Source organism: Cimex lectularius, unplaced genomic scaffold, assembly GCF_000648675.2.
Source record: "Cimex lectularius strain Harlan isolate CLEC.00 unplaced genomic scaffold, Clec_2.1 scaffold116, whole genome shotgun sequence".
In the NCBI taxonomy this organism is placed as follows: Eukaryota; Metazoa; Arthropoda; class Insecta; order Hemiptera; family Cimicidae; genus Cimex; species Cimex lectularius.
Window position 1 is genome coordinate 1,099,602 of NW_019392765.1, and position 25,545 is coordinate 1,125,146.

The following is a 25,545-nucleotide window of genomic DNA, read 5'->3' on the forward strand; positions in this document are numbered from 1 at the left end:
TATGTCCAATGAGTGAGTTCCGTTGTTCCCTCATTTTCTTTTTATCCTTCTGTCTAATGTACTCATTGGTAGTGTGAGGTCCTATGTCACAGAAGGGTTACGGTCCTCTCAGCGGTATAACAGCTTCTTATCTTGCAAGGGTGTCTGCTTTCTCTTTGCGTTCTACTCCCAAATGTCCTGGGACCCAGCAGAGGTTGACTTTGCCCTGTATGCCTAATATGTTTGGTTTTACAGATCTGCGCCATCTTTGAACTAATGATGTATGAATTTAGTGGTTTGGTGGTATCTGACATGATAGCTATGTTCTTATTTTTGTACGCTTTATTCAAATTGAATTGAGTACATCTCTCGACTGCAAAGACCTCAGCTTTTAGTTCGGTGTTCCTAGCATTTAGTTCCATACCTGAATACTCCTGACCCCGTAACTTCCTGTGTTCAAAATCCATCTGTGTACCAGTATATGGTGCCACTTTTAAAGGAGGTGTTTCGCTTTTTCCCATTCTTTCTTGGTACCTACGTTGTTCGGAAGTTTTGATTAAATTCAAACATCCTGCTCATGTCATCACTTGGAGCCATGAGTATTGGTTGGTCTTTCATTATGTTGTTGCGATCGCTCCATTTTGGTCTAAAAGTCTAAAACAGATTCACAACACACATGTTTTCAGTGGAGTGTTATAGATCAATCTTTTGTTATCAAAGAATGATGATGGTGATGGTACTTGTACTTTTCCTAGTAATTCATAGACTGTTTTTTTTTTTTTTTTTTTTTTTTTTGGGGGGGGGGGGCTTTTTTTGTTATGTCGCCTCTAAAACATCGGTGGCAGTTTCTTCTCCCATCTTGTATAACCAATAGATGAGGGCTTAACAGGCAACTACCCGTTGGATGTCGCAAACGATTGGTCAAACCACTTTACAATACATATTTTATACCGTTATCCATTAAAAATTTGGCATGGGCTCTGTCGAGATTGAAACCCAGAAACCCTTGGTTGGCAAATACAAGTCGAACAACCTAACCACTCGGCCACCGCGGTCCCCAAGAAGGTCGGAGGTATTCGTTTGTCCCATGTTTGGTATACATTGAAATTATTTCCTTTAGTCCAGTACATTAGGCAAAATGAGCATTGAGTAAGTGCTATCTCAGATGCCATTTACCGATATACAACCTTATCCATTCTATGAGTTTCACCCCTTCTAACTGTAGCAAGGTTTCTATGAGTTTTGGTTAGGGTTCTTTGAGTTTACTATGTCTGGTATTGGCTTAATCTGAGATGGAGGGGGTCTGTGTTTGATCTTGTTTATCCCAAATAGGTTATGGGCCTGCAAATCCTCCCAGGCCAGTATGTTTAATTGTCCAGGACTGAAAGGAGAGTGATCGCCGTAGGGTTTGTGCTTTGGGAATATTTTTATTTTGTTATTTTACAAAACCACTTCGCTAAGGAGAATAGGTTTAAAGGCTTCTGTGAACAGAGTATATGATAATGAGGTAATTCTTGAGCGTATGAAAGAACAATAGACAACAACCTAGGACGCTACTGGCAAGCATCGGCATAAGTGAATAGTTAAGGATCTACTGAAATTCTAAATTGTAGGTCAGGCAGAACTTGAGTATTAGAAAGTGTGTGAAGGTTAAATACAATTCAATTAATTAAGGTTTTTAATTGAGATAAAAAAAGTCAGTGTCACGAGCGGGATTCGAACCCACGACTTTCGGCTTGATACGCCAAAGGTGGGGTTGAGATGGGAAGTGAATGCCCGAGCGGAACGAAGGAAGTCACGATAGCTCAAGTGGTAGAGTAGGGGCGTACCAAGTCGAAGGTCCTTTTGAATTTCCCGTCCTTTTTGCCATTTTTCATTACACAACATTTGAAAAATGGCAAAAAGAAGGGAAAATTCAAAAGTTGCGGTTGAGATGGGAAGTTGATGTCCGAGTGGATCGAGGTCACGATAGCTCAAGTGGTAGAGCAGCGGCGTATCTAGCCGAAGATCGTGGGTTCGAATCCCACTCGTGACACTGACTTTTTATCTCAACTAAAAACTTTAATTAATTGAATGATATTAATTGGTCAAGCGGACCACGAAAACTAGTGGAGGTAAATACAATAACTTTAAATTTCAATAGAAGACTTTTGTGCCAGATTCGATCAGAAAGGAGCCTGTTCCATAGAGAAAGACCATTTGGCCGCACTTATATTTTTGAGAGAAGACGCTTTATTTTAAAATAAAAAAGTCTCAATTCATAGTGAAAGCCTAGACCCTCTGTCGTGGCAAATAGGAGATTCGGCCTTCCTAATGACACGACCACAATGCTAATTATTATTTTTCAAAGACTGAACTCCTCTTTAACACAAGATATCACCGTATCGTGGGTATTCCACCACAGGAATGGCCCTTAAATAATATCTTCCGTCAAATTTGAAAGGTAACGACATCAAAGGGTGCCAGAGAACGGCAATAGACTTATCAGTTCACAACAATAGTGCTTATCGGGCCAATTCGGCCAGCCGACTATCCATTATCTTCTTGAGGCAGAAATTCCGCAACAGATATACAATAATGGGATCGTGACAATAGTCCTCAACCTCCTCGGTGTTCGACCTTCTGTGAGAACAGATAAAGACTGTCTTATCTCACTGCCCTCCTTGTCCCGTTTGCCGAATATCCTCATAGACTTTGTGTAATGGTCGATTATCGCCTCTTTTTTTCCAACATGACCGAACTTATAAACAATAAAAAAAAAAAACTTAATACTTCATGGTTCGTGATATTTTGCCCGAGTGGTTTTATTCATAGATTGTGCTTTCAGCAGGTGGAGGGCAAGTTGCTGGATCGCAGTGCCAGGTCGGTGAAACTGGGTCGCCTCAACCCCGGCACTCGTTACCTTGTTTGCGTACTGGGCCTGGGCCAGTGGGTCGTCCCTGCGACGAACACAACCACGAGCCCTCATCTCTCGGAAACTATCCCGCAACTGACCGACTCGCAGACGAGCCGCTGCACTGAAGTGAGTATTTCTAAACAGAGAAAATAACTACATATAAGTAATTATAACTCTGTGTGTGCGTACGTGCGTGTGCGCGTGCGCGTGTGCGTGTGCGTGAGACAAACAGACAGAGAGAGAAAGAGAGAGATAGAGAAGTTTTAACGAAAATAACACAATAAGACTGAATCAGAGAAGAGCCAAAGGTGGTTGCTTAAATTAGAAATAAAGGGGTTTAAGAGAAAAGGGTTAGGAATATGTATTTGTTTTTGTTTGTATGAGTGTGCATGTGTGAGTGTGATCAAATTGGACTGATTTATAAAAATAAATGCTTATAAAAATATGAGAAACAACAATGATCAGAATGGTAGCTGACCATTATTTTAATATATAATAGAGGTATTCAAGATCTATGTGTTAACCATGTTAACTCTGTTAGATCCTGTTAGATCGAGAAAAATTATGACGTACACTTGTAAGAATCAGCTAGTTAACATTGCTCGATCTAACCGGCCAGGGCCAATGTTAGAGGTTAGGTCGAAAATGTAGTTAGGGCGGAAGTAACCAACATGGCCGCTATGAATTTAACAGCTGTTTTTTATTTACATGTATTTTTATTTTTAAATAAGCCTCAATTAAATCAGACCAATATGTTTGTTCTGTTAATTTCTGAACTGTCCTTATACTCTCGTTCATAATAGATACATCCCATAACCTATGAAATTGTAGGATGTTACACGTTAGGATTCAAGTTAGGTTAGTCGGTACGAATTGAAGCGTGTCATTTGTTAGTACTTTTCGGGTGCATACATAGCATTTTGAATGAAAGAGTTGATTAATTTTCCTTTTTTATTAACTTCTGACATCTTATAATTTAACACAAAAGAAAACTAAAACAAACAACAAGCCTTGAAGGATTGTTATAGCTTTATTTTTGGTTCTACTAATTGCCACGCGCAGCATTGCGGAAAAATTAACGTTTTAACATACTAAGAAAAGAAGAGGGCGTTCACGATCTTACAGGACATTTCTCTATTTGAGTTAACACGAGTTAAAATCTTACAAACATCGTGAATACCCATAATTTTGTGATATTTATACAAATATCCGGTGACACACTTTGAAAAACGAAAACAAATTAAAAGGACCCCGATGTTTTCCCTAGTACCAGTAGTAGTAGTAGTCTGTAGAACGACACAGGACACCCAGCAGAACTGTTAAGTAAGTTGAGACCCAAGGACGTTAATCATAAACATTTTCAACACCCTTTTGTATTCCCTTTTGTCATAAAGACTGCCTTGGCCGAAAACCCGGCTGCCACTTTTGACTTTCCGTCTCGCCCCGTCGGCGGGCCGTTCAAGCCAAATTCACTAAATGTCTATTTTGCTCGGGATGCCTTTACTCCGTGTCCGGAATCGCGGAAACTGCGGAAAAGACGTGACAGCGGCCGACCACGGACTGGAATTCAATCCCTTCATTGTTTAACCTCTTTCATTACGGCCTCTCTTCAATTGTACTCGCTTCCTTGTTTGCCCGAAATATGCAAATACTCTCGGGTTGTTATGTTCAGGAATTTATGCACATAAAAGTGCTTGAGATTCAACAATTAATGTAACTACTGTCCCTAAAATGTTAAAAACGCCTGAAAAAAGATATGATAGATATAAAGATATAGATAATGAAGATATTCCACGTCATTTAAGAATATCACGGTAATTGAGAATATTAAAATCCTCTGATAATAAATATAGAAAAAATTTAATCTCGGTGAAAGTTGTCTTTTTGCTTTTACGGTTCGTGTCACTATCAAGCTTATGGAAAAAGATCATTAAACGGATTAAGTTTTGAAACTGGGTGATGAATTATTAATAGCATCTTTGAAAACCAACGCCGAATAATCCTCTTGGGCCTAAAACTGCTCTGGCTACTTCTTCTTTCTAGAGATTATACACCTCAGATGTATTATTCATTTCACGACTATGAACTTTATAGAGGTTTTTTCCAAGGTGCTTTTCATGTTAATATATAGAAAAAGAAGACGGCAAGTAAAAATAAAAATCCCAATTTTTCTGATGCGTCTCCGAACTGTTTCTGAACGGAATTTAAATGTGAATGGTAGCCTCTAATTACGATTTCTTTCGGCTAATTCGTGGTTCATTTGTATTCCTGCCTTGGGAGAAATTATACCACAACCCCAAACCCAGAAACCCGATGTTTGAACAAAAGACAAGAAGCTAAGAACAAAGTCGTTTTAAAAGAGGAAAAATCGATCAAACTTCCAAAACTTAAAAAAATCATTATTTAATAAAGTAATAGTTGTCCTCAGTGTAATAAGTTTGGGATATTTTGTACAAAAATTTTCTTCCAGAAACAAGACGTGGGTTTTGCATTTGCAAATATCGTTTAAAAATTGTAAGTAGAAGGATTCTCTATCTGTCTCACTCACTCTCCCTCTTTTCACACTCTCTCCTTCTCTCTTTTTCCTTCTCTCTTTTTCCTCCATACTTTCTTATTTTCTTTTTCCTTCATGCAAAGATGTTTTTGACGTAAATGATCAAAATCAATTTTTAAAAATAAAAGGCATAGAGAGAAAATTATTTAAAGCATATTATATTGAATATAAATACTGAAAGAAAGTATCTAGTCTGGACTGGTCATAAGAAATTTTTATGAATATATTATAAACTATTTTCATCCTACATTGCATTGATAGTCTTTGTTTTACTATTTTGTGTATGTATGCCAGTTTTTGTTTTTTATTAAGAAGGGTAATCCAAAATGTAGGTCTACCCTTCTGGAAGGCCCAAAAATTTCGCATTTTGTTGGGAAAAAAAACTGGTGTGACGAAGGGGGATCTTTCAATTTTTCCAGGAAATCCGTCTGGATCTTGAGTTTCGTTCCTTGAAAAATTGAACGTGCCCCCCTTCATCAACAGTTTTTTAACAAAATGCAAAATTTTTGTGACTTCCAGAGGCGGAATAAAAAAATGTGGGTATACCGCTAGAATCTAATTCAATGGAGAACTTTTGAGGGAATTTGCAAATCTCCAGGAGTTTGTAGTTTATTAACAGTTACCAATCCAACATTTTAAAAAAATTCCAAATTTCAACATTTTCGTTTTTCTAAATTTTACGTGAAGAATTTTTCCATCAATTCTGCAATATAAATCGGATTCCTTACAGCAAATTTAACTTTCTATCAGGTGGCACAAACCAGATTTTTATACAGTCAATAATTCCGAAGTTTATAAGCAATTTAGTGAACTTGAGTCGAAAAATTAAAAAACACCCAAAACCTAAACCTGAAATTACTTCTGTACCGTTGAGATTTGGACAGGGATTTATAGGAAGTTTCTTTTTATGCATATGGTGAGTAGAAACATCTTCTGACATTTTCGACACTTATCGCCAGTCAGCCTGCATATAATAAANCACTGTATTTTTGTCAATTGAGATTGAAGTACTGTTAAGTTTTCCGCCTAACTTGCCTACTAAATATCACATTTCATTGAAAATAATGTGTTTTATTGTATATCTTGAAGTGTTTAATCAGCATTTTTATTGAAATTGTTTGCTTTATTTCAGGTTAGGACGTTAGAAGGGACGTCGGGTGAAGCGGAGCCGAGTAGCAGAATTCCCGGATCCATCCTGACCCGCCGGCTAGGACTGATAGTCGGCTGTTGTCTCGGTTTCGTCGTGTTTATAATCCTCGTGTCTGTGCTTAGCTATCTGAAAATAAAGAAACAAAGGGAAGCCGCGAAGAGGGAAGCGTCCGGAGTGGGCATGTCGAACGACTACCTTTCTTACAGGCACTTCTCCCTTCAAAGCGCCGATCCTTTCGCGACGACGCTGTCCGCCTAGCAGTCGCTTCCGTCCCTCTAGGCAACGTCCGTCTCAGTCACCACCTTCAACAACCAGAACTTGTTCTGAAAATCCCTCCGGTGGACTTTCCGAACGGGTTGAAACGAAGGGGGTGGCTGAGCCGGAATCCCAAGAAGTTTTTGAATCGTATTCGTGGGATTGTGTCTCGAGGGGCCGCTCTTGATGAATGACATCCGAGCTAAGATCGAACAATTACACAAAACACAATAATAAAACAAAGGAATAAAAAGCCTTCGGCTTGTTTAACTTCGAAGTCCTTGAATATTCTGTGACAGTTATGGCACATTTTTTAGCCGAAGAAGCAGCTATCTGCTGAAATTCCCGTTCCAAATGTTTTTTTCTAGGCAATCTTTGTTGAATAAAATCGGGTTGTGATTAAATTAACCTTTAATAACCGAAAGTTTTAAGTAGGACGTTCTTTTACAATTAAAGCTAATAGTGTAAATAACTCAATTAACAACTAAATATACTAATATTGCTATTATAAAATATATGTATGTATATATANCTTATATATATACTTCATGTTAAGTATTGTAACGTTTAAAAGAAAAAAATATATATATATATAAAACCAAAAATGAGAATTTTGCTCATTTTTTCTATAAATCGAGACGCTGTTTTTCCTATTGAAAAACTGATAATGTGATTTGTATGTAAAATGTAAACTGTCTTATAGTTAATGTTAAACGGTTGCCCGTAGAATACCTAGTTTGTTTAACTACTGTAAAAAGCTCAAAAATTTTTAACTTTTTTTTTTTTAGATTTAATTTTATACGTTTTTTTACATAAGGGTGTAAGGACGATATTGTCTTTATTATTTACATCTTTAAGTGTGTATAATATTTTTTTCATTTGTAAAACTCAGCGTCAAAATGCATTTGGAGAATTCTGAGTTTTGAAATGTCTTTGAATTCAAAGTTTTCCATATCATTCAACTGGCGAAAATTTTGTCCTCAGTATTCCCCAAAAGTATTAAAGGGCAAACGTGTTTGTAATATATTTATACTAAGATAAAAAAAATAATTTTGTTTGTAGATTAGATGTTTGGTTTTATCTTCTGTAGGGTCATAAGTTTTATCATTGTGATCTGTTGAAATTCAACCTTGATTTGTTTTTGTACAAAAACGTGAAATTGTACCAAAGAGGAAGAAAAATAAAAAATAGCATAATTATTGTTTTAATGTATTATAATATATTTTGCTGAGAGACGTATTAACTAAATATAAATATTTATTGTTGTTGGAATAATGTTAAAATCATTAAAAACCAATGGGGTGTATGAATAAAACAACTTTTTCAAATTTTGTAATTTTAATTAATAATCCCTTGCTTGTGCATATAAAAGACTCGACTATTGTAAAGAAATATAATACAGTATGGCTTGCTATGATATGCAAAAAAAAACCCAGCATTACGGTGGACCCTAAATTTTTGTGATATGTAATAGTTAGACTTTTTTGTCTAAAGTCTTAATTTGAGATGAAAAAGCTAGTGTCACGAGCGGGATTCGAACCCACGACTTTTGGCTAAATATGCCGCTGATCTACCACTTGAGTTATCTTGACTTCTATCCTTGCTGACAATAACTCTTCATCTTAACCTATAATCTTTTGAATTTTTTCTCTTTTTGCCATATTTTCAAATGTCATTTAATCAGGATTCGATTTTCGGCGATTTATGAAGTGTCTACAGGGAGTACGTACTTCAGTAATTATTATATTAATCCATGATATAATAATATTTAGAAGTCATAATTAATCATAATAATTATTTTAATTAATTTTACTTTTTATATAACGTCTTTGTTGAGATGAAAAAGCTAGTGTTACGAGAGTAATTCGAACTTACCACGTTCGGCCGCTGCTCTAACCACTTGTGCTATCCTCACCAAGCTTTTGACGCGGTCATTCACCCGGGAATTCTCTTCAAACAAAAGCAGTTTCTACCCACTCCTTAGTCCTTATTACCAAATCCTAAACCCCATCTAACAGATCGTTGCTTCAAAGTAAGGTGTGGCAATACGTTCTCTGAAACAAGACCGATCCAGGCCGGTGCTCAACAAGGGAGCCGTCTTGGTCCAACCCTATACAAGGTTTCCGTTTTGGATGACCCGGCTGAATTTCTCTTGAACAAATGTCGCTATCAAAAAATCACAAAATACGTGTTTAATATTTTACTAGTTTCAAATTTTTATCTTATTTGGGAGAAAAATTATACAAAGTTCCTCAGGCCCAGTTCAACTTCGAATTTTCAAATACAACCCTGTACATACTAACACAACATTTTGAAGGATTTTTGACGCTTAAAACAATGGTGTAATCGGATTTTAAATTTGTCAAAAAAGACAAAACGTTAAAAAAAAACAGTCTTTGGCTTGCTATTTATTAATGACATTTTATGTTCGAATTGCCTGCCTTGCGTAAAGATTTGCTCTTTTCAAGTTCTCCTCACCGCCCCAGCTCAGAGCGATAGAGTCAGCGGAGATGGTTTGACAAGCATTTTTTTTACTTTGCCGCAATTCTTCCACTGAGGTTGCTGGGTATGATTGGCGAGGAAACTGTTTTTTTAATGGTTCCAGAGAAAATCGTCAGGTGGAGTTAAATCGGGTGGCCGAGGAGGCCAACAGATGGGCCATGAAGGATAGATGTATAATCCTGGAAGTGACGATTCAAACAACATCTCACCGGCAAAGAATTCTGCGAGGGCATAGTGCGAGTGACGGGTACCGTTGAAGCATTTATCAAGGGAAGACGGACCAAGGGAAATGGTTTTACATTAAAATATTTAGAGATCCTTATAATCATGGATATTACAATTGGTTAATCATTTTAAAATATTATATTCATAATTTGTGTTGGTTGTTTAAAAAACCTGCTTCAGGAAAGAAATTCCACCTTATAAAGAAGAGAATTTCCTCTGGAACATGCTCGAATCTAAAACCGTCGGTTGTGACTGAGACAGATGTTGAAAGTTTTCCCGGTTTCTACGGCACGTTTGCCAAGGGGGCGGGTGAGATCGTTTTCAAATTTATTGACCCTCTTGGTCTGGATCTCAGGAGTTATTAAGGCGGTTAACAGGTGCGCCTTGGTTCTGAAATCAGCGGCTTCGTTAGTGGATGTACACCGAGGAACAACCGGTGGATCTAAACAAGACGTTTATAGTGGATATTTATTGCTTGCAACCCATGCGCTCCCTTGTTATGGACTTTCTAGGGGCCCAGGTTAAAGTTCTCCAGCATGCCAAGGTACCCGGTATCAGAAACTGAAAGTTAAGGCAAAGGCAATACAATAAGAAATGTTTAAAAATGATTATCAAAAAAATAGCGAATTTATTACTGATTACTGATTTACATCAATTATAACCTCAAATCTGCACATGCTCGAACACACATAAGCGTTGTACAGAGTTGAGCCTATCACTTCTCGCAATTCAGGGGCAAGTCTAGCTTTCGAAAATTTGAAATTAATTATCGGCAGGACTCAAGAATCCTCCACCCCGGGTCTGAGGAGTCCTCGGTCAGCCATCGGTATTAACCGTCCAGCCGCTGAGGTTGGGGCTCAGGGGCTATCAAATACTAGGATATTTCAGCCTCCAACCCAATCAGTTCCAATCCATTCTTACTCTCACTTATAGATAGACTCAATACATTGTTTCTTATTGACGCACCCTTCACGTTAGGATGGTGGAGTACTCGATATTCCTCCATCACTCCCTCCATATGCCGTCTGACCCGATACATTCACGCCAATAAACGCATTCACTCTCAACACACACTAAGGTACACAAAATTATCAGTAACATATACAATAAAATTGTCCTATTTCCTTCATGAATCGCAACAGGAGACCCAGATACTCGTTGACGCGGTCAAGGACAATCAACGCTTTGCATCGGGGGTTCTACATGGGGACACATACGGTCTTTGGCCCAAACGAAACAGTGAACATTTCACTTACTTACTTAATTTTTATATTCTACATTCTTCAGAAACTGGTTTCGTCTTTTAAAAAATAATAAGAAAATATTTGCATGGCATGCTTAGTTCCTCTCTAGAAGGAAAAATAAATAAAAAATCGTTTATGAATAAACACACACACACGTTTTCCCCCTATTTTATTTCCTTTATCAACTACTGTTCTTTTTATCTAACTATCTCTTTTTCTCCTGTATATCTTCCTCTTTGCCACTATAAATTTCTCTCTCTATCCCTCTCTCCCTCTCTCCCCTTTCCCTCATTTTCATATCTTCCTAGATCTTTCAATCTCTCGATCTTTGCCTCATTTTTCTTTCAATCTCTCTCCTCTCTCATTCTTTCTCTTTCATTTTCTCTCTCTTTCTATCTCTCTCCCTTTCTCCCCTTTCTCTCTCCCTCACACGTTTTCTCTTTCTTTCTTTATCTGTATTCATTTGTCTGCCTTTCATTTTATTTCTTCGTATATGTTTCTCAATCCCTTACACTTTCTGTTTATCCCACTCTCTCTCCCCTCTCATTCTTTTTCTTTCACTTTATCTCCCTCTCTCTGTTTCTGTTCCTCTCTCTCTTTCTCTCCCTATCTCCCTTTCCCTCTCTCTCACACTTTTTGTCTTTCTTTCTTTATCAAAAATCATTCGTCTGCCTCTCATTTTCTCTCTTCGTATATTTTTCTCACTCCCTTACATTTTCTGTTTAACCCACTCTCACCCCCCTCTCATTCTTTCTCTTTCACTTTCTCTCCCTCTCTCTGTTTCTCTCCCTCTCTCTCTCTCCCTATCGACCTCTCCCTCTCTCTCACACTCTCTCTCTCTCTCTCTCTATCACTAACCATCCCCCTATCTCCCATTCCCTCTCTCTCACACTTTTTCACCTTCTTTCTTTATCACTAATCATTCGTTTGCCTCTCATTTTCTATCTTATTTCTATATCTTTATTTTTCTCACTTCCTTATACTTTCTGTTTATCCCACTCTCTCTCCCCTCTCATTCTTACTCTTTCACTTTCTCTCCCTCTCTCTGTTTCTCTTCCTCTCTCTCACTCCCTATCGACCTTTCCCTCTCTCTCACACTTTTTCTCTTTCTTTCTTTATCACTAATCATTCGTTTGTCTCTCATTTTCTATCTTATTTCTATATCTTTATTTTTCTCTCTTCCTTACACTTTCTGTTTATCCCACTCTCTCTCCTCTCTCATTCTTTCTCTTTCACTCTATCTTTCTCTCTCTGTCTATCTATCTATTTATCTTTATTTATTTCTTTATTCTTGACCAGTGTGTTTATTTATTTATATAAAAATAAGAAAACTGTAAACTGAATACTCATTATATTTTACTGTAGCCGTCTTAAGCTGGCAAGTCCGGCTCATATCTTGAGGTCAGTTAAACTTTCCCTCGCTTAAAGTTAAATTGTCTTCTTCCCCTTCCTAGTACGCTCACGTCTAGGGGATCAATGAGGTGCTCGCATTAGAAAGCAGGAGGACAAATTCTTGATAACGCCCTTGCTAACTTTTAACCCACTATTACTCAACTCGATCCCCCGAGGCTCACACCTCTTCCGCAAACTCGACAAAGCCACCTTACCCACTCAAATTTAGTTACGTCACACTGGTGTTGTCTCTATCAGCCCTTTCCGACTTAAAGACAAAAAGTTTGTTTTCTTTTCTTATCTGGGAATTTATAAGCGGCCCTCGAAAGGTAAAGGACGTGCTGTACAAGACTGTGGATTATAATCTGTTAATCCTCTCAAGTTTGTCCCGAGAGGGTTTTATTACCGACAACTTTCCTGCGGATTTGTTTAATTGCATACATGGTTCAAACTTTACTTCAGCCCTTTGACGCTCCGATGAAGAACGGTCATCCCACGAGCGAATCCAAGACGTCGCATATTCCCTCTGGATCGATAGAAGGCGCGGAAAAGTTCCTGGAAGACTGGGAACGAAACTGAAAGTGAAAACGATTAAGAGTCGTTTCAAAAAAGTTTTACCTTGTTTGTTCACAGGCCCGATAGCGGGCATCCGGATGAGTACTTAGACAATGCTGCATCAGCAATCTCTGAATTGTTTGCTACAACATAACATCCAAACCTAAATTTAAAACGCATGTAGTACGTACGGATTTATTAAAATTGATTATTAATTTTTATCATTTCGATTATTTTTTTTACATTTTAATTTTTATACATTCGAGTTACATGGATTCGAATATCAAAGTGACATTAACCTTTTTCTCCAATTTCGGGTGTTTAAAATATAAAAATAGGAAAACGTTACTACGATTATCATAATTATATGTATTTTAAAAAAATTGCTTTTATTTTCATGCAATCCCTTTGAATTCTTTCTCTTTCTCTCATTCACTCTCTCTCTCTCTCTCCGCCTTTCTCCCTTTTTCTTTTATTTTTTCTCCCTCTTTCAATCTCATCTTTTCTTATTCACTAAACTCTAAACTGTTTGTTTGTCTACATCAGGGCTTCGCAAACTTTTTTCCAGCAGACCCCTATCTCAAAACAAAATCCAGGGCGGAACCCTTTCCTTCAACTATTTAAAATTGGATACTTATAGTACATAGTGAATTAAAGTTTTACAAATTAGCCAGTCCATTCCTAATTACGTGGTGGAGGGGAAATCACTATGAAAACAAACATTACAATGACATACTTAATTTTATTTACAGTACGGAACACAAAGATCAAATTGGACAGAATTGAATCAATGGGTAGGTAAAACCCGAGCCAAATTCAAAAGTAATAATTTGAACATAATTGATTAATGAATTAGTAAGAAGAGTGAGATTGCTTAAGCCTGCACAATTTGGATATGTTGGTTTTAATTGTTGACAGCTGAGACGAATGTGCTCTTCTGCATCTAGACAGCTTCGGTATTTAGTTATGGTGGCTGAAAAAAAAATTCGGATTTTCATGAGTAAGTATGGCAAATGGGAGAAGTAAAAGTTATGTGATGACTATCAAAATTCGTATTTTCTTGAACATAGAGTGGTTGGCTTTGTCTACACTGAGAACGGTTTAACCACCCATTCATGTTCTTGCAGCATTGCATCTCAAGCTGTTGGGAAGTAGTGCTCAAAGGAAATCTCCAAACTTAGGTGTTCATGTATTTCATACATCAACTTACTATTCGCAAGTTTCAGTTTTTCTTTTTTTTAAATCATTTACCACTGGAAAACACTCCACCTCTTTTTCTCAACAGATTAAACCCAAAACTGGTTTTTCTTTTGAAGGCGCTATCTTTGTCATTAGCATCCCTTGAAAAGAAAGACTCATTCATTTTAAAAGAAATATCTGATAAATACGACAGTATAAATTGCCTTTTTTATCATTAAAAACGTTGGCTAATTTGACGTTGTGGTTCATTAAAAAGATAAGACTTCAGAACGTAATTCCTGTAATCGGAAGACAGCCACCTCATTTGTATGCGGAAAATCGGGGGAATGATGAACGCATCCCATATCGTCACATAGCATTGTGAAAAGTTTTGACTTCAATGGCCATTTTGGACGATTTTGAACTGACTCGTTAACGTGCAGTTCAAACTTCAAAGACTTGGTTTTTGTTTCGTTTCTCCCACTCGGTCGTTGAGGTCCTGGAAACCTTTCATTATCAATCATGTGTAAATGGATTGTGTGAGCTGGTGATTTGTATATTAATGAAGTTTTTTTTGTGTGCCGAATGTGTCTAAAAGCAGAATATAACAAACGACCTACGAGTTCGTAGTCGCAGCTTGATATAATTCATAATTTGAACAGACTCTGAAGACAGCCACCTCATTTGTATGCTGAGAATCGGGGAATGATGAACGCTTCCCATATCGTCACATATTATTGTGAAAAGTCTTGACTTCAATGGCCATTTTGGACGATTTTGAACAGACTCATCTATCTTAAACAGACAACACTATCTTAAAAGAGGCTGGCATTTGTTTAATAGCTAAGGCATATCCTGCTGCTACAAAATAAAAAAAAAACTTTCGTTTTCAATACTCATGTCAGATCTATTGCACTAACTGACCCGGTATAAGTATTCAGATGAGTGTATGTTCCATCATTCAGTATTATCAAGTTTCCCTCAGTAATAATATTTTCCAAAACAATCCCTCCTCGATTATTTGATGAACAACCCCAGGTAATGGAATGAACATTAAAATCACCCATAATCATTGCAGGGGACGGAAGTTGCGAAAATAAATTTCTTACTTATTCTTCTGAAAAAAAATTATTAGGAAAATATAAACATACAGAATATTTTAACGGAGCAAACACTTCAACGGCTACTGCCTGGAGATTGGTACCTAAGTCAATTTTCCTAGAAGGGATATTATTTCGAATATAGAGTGCCACGTCCCCATGAGCTCTACCTCCTTCAGAAACCTCAGCCTCTAGAAAAAACGTTGTAACCTCTCAACGTGAAGGATTCCGTTTTCTTAAGGTGAGTCTCCTGAAGAGAAATGATAAAAGGAGTATGGTCCACCATGATCCTCCTCAAAAAGCAATAATTATTTTTCAGTCCTCTCACATTCCATATTACTCTAAAATTTCAACCTTCTACCTAACACGAGTCAGCTAAACTGACTACTTAAGATTTTCTACAACTATATTCCTTGGCCTCCCCTTTTTCCAACCCCTCTTATTTTTGGGGGGCGCCGTAATTTTGGGGGGATTTCTTGGGGACAAAGGTGCTTGATGTTCTCCATTAATCGGAGAAACAGAAAGAGGGAGAGGAGAGTTGAGTGGTGAAAGGGAAGGGGGAGATAGGATGGGGACAAAACCATTGACAGGGGGATCCATAAGGGAACATTGGACCATGGTTTCTACCATTTTTGGTTTCGATTCGTTCTGGCCAGATGACAGATTTTGCATTACGTTCAGTGGGTTGTTCCCTGACTCCGTCTGACAACCTATTTCTTTCGTGCCCATTTTAACTTTTTCGGCAAAGGTAATCCCTTTTTGAATAAGGCCAGAGCCTATTTAGTACTCATTGTTATTTGTATCTTAATTTTATTCCTTCATTCTACGCTTATTTTTGTACATATTATTTTTTTCTCAAAGTTCGACGCGGACACTGTTTGGGAAGCCACGGTCTATATAGTTTTTTTTTTTTTTTTTTGTGAATAACTTTTGTGTATACCAACGGTCAAATATTATCTTAAAGCACTTTAAAAAAAACTTAAAACACTGATTCACTATAAATCTGATACAAACAGAAAGTTAAAAATACATGGAATAAATGAAAAATTGATTGAAAAATGGCAAAAAGGAGGGAAAAATTCAAAAGGTGGGGTTGAGATAGGAAGTTGGTGTCCGAGTGGATCGAGGTCACGATAGCTCAAGTGGTAGAGCAGCGGGTTCGAATCCCGCTCGTGCCATTGACTTTTTTATCTCAACTAAAAACCTTAATTAATTGTTAAAAAAACATATAACTAATAAAAGTATTTATTACAAGTTTCCCATTCTAGTCAGCTAATGAAAAACAAAACTATAATAGGTTTTCTATATGTTAATGAGACGCTTATGTCAAAAAATTAGGATAGACGGACTTCGTTCGTAGATAATAAAGAAAGCTTTTTTTATGTCAAGGGAGAAATTCAATCCATTTCCCCACGGTTTGGTAATATTTTCCAATTCTAGAACCATCTCGTCACCGAATCAACCCAGCGGGTATAAATCCGCCCCTATTTCTCCGTAAATGCTCTGAATCGGAAATAAATTATCTACAAATCCGGCCAAGGAACATTTAACGCGCATTTTCGTGGATTCTTGTTTGGACTTGGGGAAACTTGACTGTCTTCCAAGAGCCAGATCAAATGAAGCGGAAAACGATTCATGATGTATGAGTTTAAAGAAAAACACAGACAGCCATCGAATTTTCTTAAAGTTAGCTCGTTAACGTGCAGTTCAAAGTCTTGGTTTTTGTTTCGTTTCTCCCACTCGGTCGTTGAGGTCCTCGAAACTTTTCATTATCAATAATGTGGAAATGGGTTGTGTGAGTTGGTGATTTGTATGTTAATGACGTTTTTTGTGTCGAAAGTGGCCAAAAGCAGAAACGCATCAGAACATAACTAACGACCTACGAGTTCGTCACTTCGCAGACCGCAAGGAAACTTCATAAGAAATACTTACCGAGCAATCCTACATTTCACATACTGCTTCACTTCTAAACGTTTAGTTATTCTTGTACTAGTCTTTTAGTGTATACAATTGAAATAGACTGAGAGGAAAATGAAAGTATGTGCACTATTTTAGTTGGAGTTTGTTCTAAAGATTTAAGGAAGGGATTAAATGAAAGTCGAAAGAGAAATCGGCCAGGGGCTTTCATCAGAAATGATAAATAATCAAGCAGCAAATTGCACTAAATGAAGACGACAAACATCGCACAACCATAAGAAAAGTGACACAAGTCAAAAAATTCTAAAAACCGGATTATTATTACTGTAAGTGGACTCTTAGCTGCTAGGCATTACCATGAGTGATTTTTGAATTGTCTTGGCGAAAACACTCTGTCTCCATCTGCGAAAATTTTAGATAGATTATTCGGAGATCGTGACGTGCGGTCTGGTGTGACGTGGTTTTAGAAAAACATTTTCTTTATCGTGCCAACGTTTCGATCTTTACTGAGATCATCTTCAGGGCTTAAAGTGTTTGTTTTCCGTGTAGATGTGTCATTCTTGTCTGTCGTGTTGAGACTGCCCAAATCCCATGTTCTTCGTTCTTCTCGCGTAGAAATGTGCACTATTAATACGCATGGTTTTTCCATTGTGCCCGACAGCTTCTGACCTCTCGAGAACGAAATCCGCCGACATCTACACACCGTGGGCATTGCCCATCTTTCAGGGAAAATCATTGAGCATTTTCCTGCTTTTTCCGGTGCATTATTTTTATTCCTGTGCGAATCTGTTAAGGAGATTTTTGGATTGTTGTGTCTACTGAGAGAAACACAAAAAGTGTTTCCACGTAACCAACTCCAGCAGTCATGATAGGAATCCGACCCGAGTGTATCGCATTTCGATCTGATGGTTCTGTTTTGACTCCAAGTTTTTGAAAAGGGAAATCGTTTCGACCCAATGCTGTAACTATATGTAAATCTATCAAGACATAGGAATTTTTGACATTAGCAAATCATTAGATCATACTGCAACCCTATCCATTCCTACCGATCCATTATTGGTCACAAAGATGGTCGGAAATATACGGATTACGGTGCACAGTTCACGAAGGCTGCACAAAACTGGCGAATAGCGGCTGAAAACACCGCACCATCGGGGTAACTAGACTATTATTTACTTTACTTCTGTTATCATGGTCGAAACAAGATGTGTGAGACACGAACGATCACACGGGTCGAAACTAGTTCTCCTAAAACTTTCGAACGAAATGCACATTGCGACCCTGTTTTGCAATCCACCATACCAAATTTATCTTGCGATGCACTACCATCATGAATTGGTGTCTTTGTTAAGTAGTTTTTCTTCTAAATATGTATGCCAAATGGCTTTGATGATGGTGATGATGACGGAAGACTAGGAAAAACGGGTTTTGCATTCCCCAAGCACTGCAGCCTTATGGCTCTTCAGAAGCATTAGTTCATTGGCTGCCATCGCTGCAATTTTTTCCCAGGATCTTCTTAATTTCAATTAAATAGCCAACAATTATAGCTGGTTGGTGGTGGTAATCGTGCAGAGATTAAAGGCAACATTGTAAGTTTATCTTTATGTTTGTCTCATCCGGTTGAGCATGTTCTGCCAATAGGTATTACTGCAAAATGTCCTTCACGAACTAAAATTGTTCTGGAAAATGCAGATAAACAGGCAATTGGTCAAGTTCCAGCAGAACTGCGTTCTTACGTCGTCCTGAGCGACTTTGTTTGACTATAAAAGGTTCAAATAATAGCCACAGATCTTTAGGTCAAAAGTCGGCATTTTAGCCATCGTCTGATACTTATCATGAGATAAAGGTGATGGAGTTACTTCTGATAACCCCAAACCAGAGTATCTCGAACTGCTCACTTGCAAGAATGTTTTATACAGATCTTTAATGCATTTATGAAAAAATGTCACCACCTTGATTGTTTTTGTACTTCTTTTTAGAACTTCCGAAACTCGTGTACACTTACGAGGCTATGATTGGATGAATTATATAATATTAGGTTTTACGTAAACGAGGAAATCGGAGCCTTGTTAGTAATTTGTTTGATGTTGTTATGTATTTTTCGAGAGAGTACAAAAATTATTCTGTTGAAAAAGTAATTAAGTTTTAAGCCCCTTTTCCTTAACGCAAAAACAAATCTGTACTAAAATTACTATAACTTATAATTCACTAAACAATATTAAAATTATGTCTTTTTCTTCGTTTTCAGCTTGTTCTTTTATTTATTTGCTGTTTTTTCGTAAGCGTATTATACTAATTTTTAGCTCGTTTGGAGTAAAACTTGTTGAAGATTTTTTCTGCCTTCCGAGCTTTTTCTTTTTCGATCACAGAAGCTTTGCAAAAGAAGAAGTCATGTATCAACGAAAATTTTAAAAACAAAAATAAAAACCAACACTGAAAAGGTCTACCCGGAAAAAAGCATCAAAACCGATCTTAATAGAGACGATGTACAAACTAGTAGAACCTTCGCGGAAAACAAACACTATTAAATTAAAATAAGAACAATCTGAAATTAAAGAAGAACACAACGAGACAACATTTTGATTATATAATGTTTAACAGAATATAATTCATTGTAATTATAGTAGTAGCCCTGATTGTGTTTTGACAAGAAAGGGAGTAAAACTTAACAATGAAGTAACAAGTTAATAATAATTTTTCAAAAGAAAATATAAAATATCCTGGGTTGGATTGAAATGAACTCAAGGACAAAAGGGTCGTTAGGTGTTGAGCTGCCGGCGAGGGCTGTTTCAGTTATGAAACTTCTAAAGCTCGGCCACACTTGTTTTTCAAACACCCGACTTGTAATTACCGTTCGAACCCAAGCGAGTTGACAGAACTGTTCGGTACCGGCCCTGTATCCGACTAATTGAATGAACTAATCACGGCGGTCTCACGGTAAAAAAATTGGGTCTCGAACTGACCATCCCAGCCCTAAAATCCGTTGTAAACCGTCATTTTTACAAAATAATATTGTACAAGGTTAAACATAAAGCAACCGGTTATGTGGTTTTTGTCCTTGTAAAGAAAGATGTGATATAAAAGATTAGCTAAGCCCCTCATAAGCTCTAAGTGCTTTATCCACTTGCTAAGCCCAAGTGCGCCAGCCAACAATGCCAGAACACATGGGCACAAAGCCTGCGAAATTTATAAGAGAATATGGTCAATTATGATAGGTGGCCTTTTCATAATGGAGCATAATTAAACTCGTGGCGCAAAAAATATATAGAATCTATCAGCAAATTTTGATTATTTACATAACCTCTGACAGGAATAATCAAAAACACCAATGTAATTATAGAACCATAATTTGAAGTTGTGGTTTTTTTAACCATTCCCCGAAAATAAAATCAATAAAAGTAATGCTCAAGGAAAACAAAGTCGTCTTTCAGAAAGATAGTTCTTATTCACAGTGTGTTGTTTTCAACCGAATTTCGAGCAAACGCTCATCATCAGCTTGAAGAAGTTATCAATCATACAACGCCAATCGATGTTTCAATGAGAATGACCAAATAACTTCTTTCAATTAATTAATCTTTTATATAAGGTGTCGGTTGAAATAAAAAAGCGAGTATCACGAGCGGGATTCGAACCCACGACCTTCGGCTTCATACGCCGCTGCTCTACCACTTGACCTATCGTAACTTCGATCCACTCGGACACCAACTTTCCATCTGAAACCACCTTTCAAATTTTCCCTCTTTTTTGCCATTTTTCGAAAGGTGGGTTCGAATCCCGCTCGTTACACTGGCTTTTTTATTTCAACCAATAGCTTACATAAAGATTAAATAATTGAAAGAAGTTATTTGGTCAATCGGACGAAATCCAATGGTTTCTATCTTAGGTTTGCTATATCCATTCGGACTCCAAAATTCACTCATAAACTAATCTATCCTATTGACATCCAAAGCGTTAATTGGAGAATTTAATTTAAATTATAAAATACTTAATTTGGAAGATGTATGCAAAACCCCATTTTAAATGATAAAATTTATTCCTCTTCTTTAATTAGACTTTCGAATTTTTGTTCCATAATTTAAACGTTTCCCTTTGGGTTGTATGTCTATTAATAATAATAAGAATAATAATAGATTAGCAACAGACTAAGCAAGAGTATAGGCTAATCGTTATCCTTTTATTCTTCCGTTCAAATACTATAAATACACTAATGCTACTGAACAATAATAATAAAACAAAACACAATAACACTTCTGTGGCAAAAAGGAGGGACGATTCAAAAAGGTAAGTTGAGATGGAAAGTTGGTGTCCGAGAAGATCGAAGTCACGATAGCTCAAGCGGTAGAGCAGCGGCGTATTTAGCCGAAGGTCGTGGGTTCGAATCTCGCTCGTGACACTGACTTTTTTATCTCAACCAAGACCTTACATAAAAAGAATAATTAATTGAAAGAAGTAACTTGGTCAATTGACCACTAAAACGTAAATGGATTAATACTTATCATTCATGCCGAGACGTGTTTGTAACTCCTTCAACCTTATGATGATCTTAAATTCAGTAGTTTTCGTGGTCCGCATGACCAATTGGCATGAAGGAATTGAAAAATGGCAAAAAGGAGGGAAAATTCAAAAGGTGGGGTTGAGTTAGGAAGTTAGTGCCTGAGTGGGTCGAAGTCACTATAGCTCAAGTGGTAGAGTAGCGGCGTATCAAGCCGGGTTCGAATCCCGCTCGTGACACTGACTTTTTCATCTCAAACTAAAAACCTTAATTAAATTATGATGACCGTTTAATGCTCGAAATGCGGATCGTTGAAGAAACCATACTGTGATTAAGTAAACTCTCGGAGAGATTAATACACATACCCATCCCAAATTCATGATTTCTAACAAAGTCTGGTTGTAAACGTAATGTTAAGCGCTTCGTTTTATCTTTAAATATAATTTATCCGAAATTCAACTTAAGGTTTGAATTAAACGTGATAGTCTTTTTAGGATGGCATCGCCCTCTGGAGTTGGTTTAATAGGAATAATTCAACGACACGGAAAACGGGGAGAGCCCGTCCATATCGGTTTTATAGATCCCATGAGAATCGGTCTGACACTGCGTTTGCCAACTAATGTAGTGTCCCTTAGTATTCAAATTTTTTTTTAATGCTAAAATTAAGTTTCATTGGCAATTTCCCACCTTGAAGTCAAAAATATACATAAAATGGAAAAAATTACTCATTAGCAGTCACTCCCTATATTTTTTATTTATTTAGATGCTTCACACAAAATATTACACATAATAGATAAAAATAAGAATAAAATAAAAATGCAAGTATAATTAGTATTATGTTGATAATAATTTATAAAAATGCAAATATTTATTACTTATTACTTATCTTGTAGTTATGAAGCCAACTCTCAGCAAGTAGAACTTGAGTGGAGAGTTGGAGTTGCGAAGTTTATGTAATTAGTGAGATATATGTAATATACGGTATGTAAATAAGAAAATTGAATATACAAATATTTAAATGTCAGATTGAATGAAATATATATAGTCTAAGGATGGTCACAAATAAATATGGAAGAAACATTTCTATTATTACTGTACATTATTTTAAAGAATTTATCAAAAAGCAACTGTAAGATATTTAACATTTAATACAAATTTTTGAAACTTTTTGACATTAGAAAAATTACTAAAGTTTATTTTTTATGCGTATATTAGCGTTAATTCACACTGTCATTCCCTCTCACTTAAGACTTGTAAAAATCTAAATTTAAACGATTAACCATCATTTTAATTTATTTTTGTAACGGCTAAAGTCAGCCTTTTTTTGTCTGACAAAATATGTTTTTTAATATATGATGTAATTAAGAAATATTACACTGGCCAACTTATTGCAGTGTAAGATCCAAACAAGCGAGGATGAGTCGAACAAAATAATCAATGACGTCTTAATTTACCATGATAACTGTTACAAGTAGCAGTATCACAACAGATATTTAGTTCTAGTATTAACATAAGTTTGGATGATACTACTACAACTACAACTTCCTGCATCACGTGAGAGATAACAGTCTTGTACTAGCATTAGATACTTAGTAAGTTAAGATTAAGACTCACATTAAATATACTTTTAGAACATGACAGCATGACAAATGAGTACTAGTAGTAGTTCAAAGGTTACAATTATAACTATCACTTCTATTACATTTAAATAATCTAGTGTCAAATTGTTTTATTCGAAATCGGAGATAAAGCCAATTGGATATCCCCATAATCACATCGAAACTATAATTAATTGTATTATATTTTGTGGTCTGATTGACCAAATAACTTATTTCAATTAATTAATCTTTATGTACGGTATTGGTTGAAATGAAAAAGTTACTGTCACGAGCGGGATCGAACCCACGACCTTCGGCTCAATACGCCGCTCTCCACCACTTGAGCTATCGTGACTACGATCCACCAGATACCAACTCCCCATCTCAACCTACCTTTCGAATTTTCCCTCCTTTTTGCCATTTTTCAAATCGAGGGAAAATTCAAAAGGTAAGCTCAAGTGGTTAGAACAGCCGGCGTATTGAACTGAAGGTCGTAGGTTCGAATCCCTCTCGTGACAGTAACTTTTTCATTTCAATCAATACCCTACATAAAGTCTATAATTAATGATTAGTTGGAGATCGTGAGATGCGGTCTGGTGTGACGTAGGTTTTAGAAAAACATTTTCTTTGTCGTGCCAACGTTTCGATCTTTATTGAGATCATCTTCAGGGCTCAACGTGTTTGTTTTCCGTGTGTCATTCTTGTCTGTCGTGGGCACTCCCAACACGACAGACGAATGACACATTCACACGGAAAACAAACACTCTGAGCCTCGAAGATGATCTCAATAAAGATCGAAACGTTGGCACGATAAAGAAAAAGATTTTCTAAAACCTACGTCACACCACACCGCATCTCACGCTCTCCGAATTTCGTTTAAACCTAAATATTTGGAAAATCGATATTGCTAAACCAAAAACTTGATTATGTATATAGTAGTATGTTATATAGTAAATGTTAGTTTAATATGCGATAATAAATGCACTCGATTTTGTCCCCATAATTCCAGCGATTGATAAAAGGTAATATATAAAATATATTGACAAAAAATTATGGACACCAAAGAATCATGCAGTTCTTCAGTCTTATAATGGAATTTGTTTACTAAACGAAGATTGTCATTGTTATTGACCTTTATTTTTTTCTCACGGTTGATGATGGATGGTAGTCTGCGAGTCGGTGAAATGCCGAACTCGCATAAGGTTCATTGTTTCCATTATAGAAATACAGGTAGGATGTGAAAAGTGAATTTATACAAGGCTAAAAATATTAGATTAAAAAATTGACTTGACACAATGCTAGAAAATTCAATTTTTCACATCCTACATGTATTTGTAAAATTTAAAAAATGTTGATAAATCCCAGGCCCTGAAGTTGATCTCAATAAAGATCGAAACGTTGGCACGATAAAGAAAATGTTTTTCTAAAACATACGTCACCCCAGACCACATCTCACCATCTCCGAATAATCATTGACTAACGGTCACTAAACACCACACACTATAATTAATAATATACAAGGTTAACTAATATGAGCATTTATTCAAAATGAAACTTCCTCAGGTTATCCTATACAGCACAACCATATTTAACTTAAACAATGTAATATTAAAACTTTATAAAAGAAATTAGGGATCAAGTCAATTGCGAAAAAAAACAATAAGCCTTTGCCGAGCTTTCGGAGAATATATCAGCTTCACAATTGTTTGTTGACTTCCGATCAGAGTGGACGCATTCGTTATCTCTCGGTCTCCGTGTAAACAGGACAGCTATTCATGCGTTATTGTCGTTACTATAATGACGAGTGTGGTGGAAAGTAACAAAGAACCACCTGATAAAAGCTTTGACGATATTGATATGGTTGCCTCTCAACAGGTCGAAATAAAAATAAAATCGTCCGATTTGGATGGAAAAAAGAATTTAGTCTGAAAGATCACGATCGGTTTTAAGCCTTCCTTGATAGCAAAAATACAAATGAAGATGATTTCTCGACCACACCTTATGATCGGATGTTCTGGTTGTATGGAGGTCGCCTATCATCTCAACTCTAGCACTCAGGCCGGAAGGAATAGACTGAAAATTTTAACAATGCTGTGTCGTTCAATACGTTTCTATACGTGCAAATTTTGTATGACAAGAACATTGAGCCATATCTTCCAAAGCACCTTACAACTAGAAAAGGGAATCATTTGAGGTGTTCCGGTTGATATAATAGATAAAGATCTAAAAACTTTTATAGAAGGTCCTTTTGGCGATACTCTTAACTTACTCGTTGTCAAAAAGTGAAACAGAAATTGAGGGATGAATCAGACTATCAAATTTTTACCATAATCAGTTCTAATCATTTGTGACGGGGCAATGCATTCTTACCAATGTTAGATTTCATCATGTTCATTGTAATGTAGACCCTTTTATTCAATGTGTAATCATTGCTGATCAGTGTAAAGATCACGTTAGATGTCCAAATTTGTTGTACCAAAACTGTGATGCCCAGCTTAAAAAATGCG

General features: G+C 36.6%; 1 protein-coding gene across 2 annotated transcripts in view; it reads left to right on the forward strand.

The window, feature by feature from the left end:
- Window positions 1–7,331, forward strand: part of LOC106663729 (slit homolog 3 protein) — a 640,390-nt gene extending 633,059 nt beyond the window's left edge. For both annotated transcript variants that reach the window (XM_014388804.2, XM_024227504.1), the window contains exons 9-10: window positions 2,807–3,001; window positions 6,562–7,331. In XM_014388804.2, the coding sequence (XP_014244290.1) occupies window positions 2,807–3,001; window positions 6,562–6,837 (471 nt within the window). In that variant the 3' untranslated portion in view covers window positions 6,838–7,331. The remainder of the gene's footprint in view (window positions 1–2,806; window positions 3,002–6,561) is intronic.
- The last annotated feature ends 18,214 nt before the right edge of the window (window positions 7,332–25,545 follow it).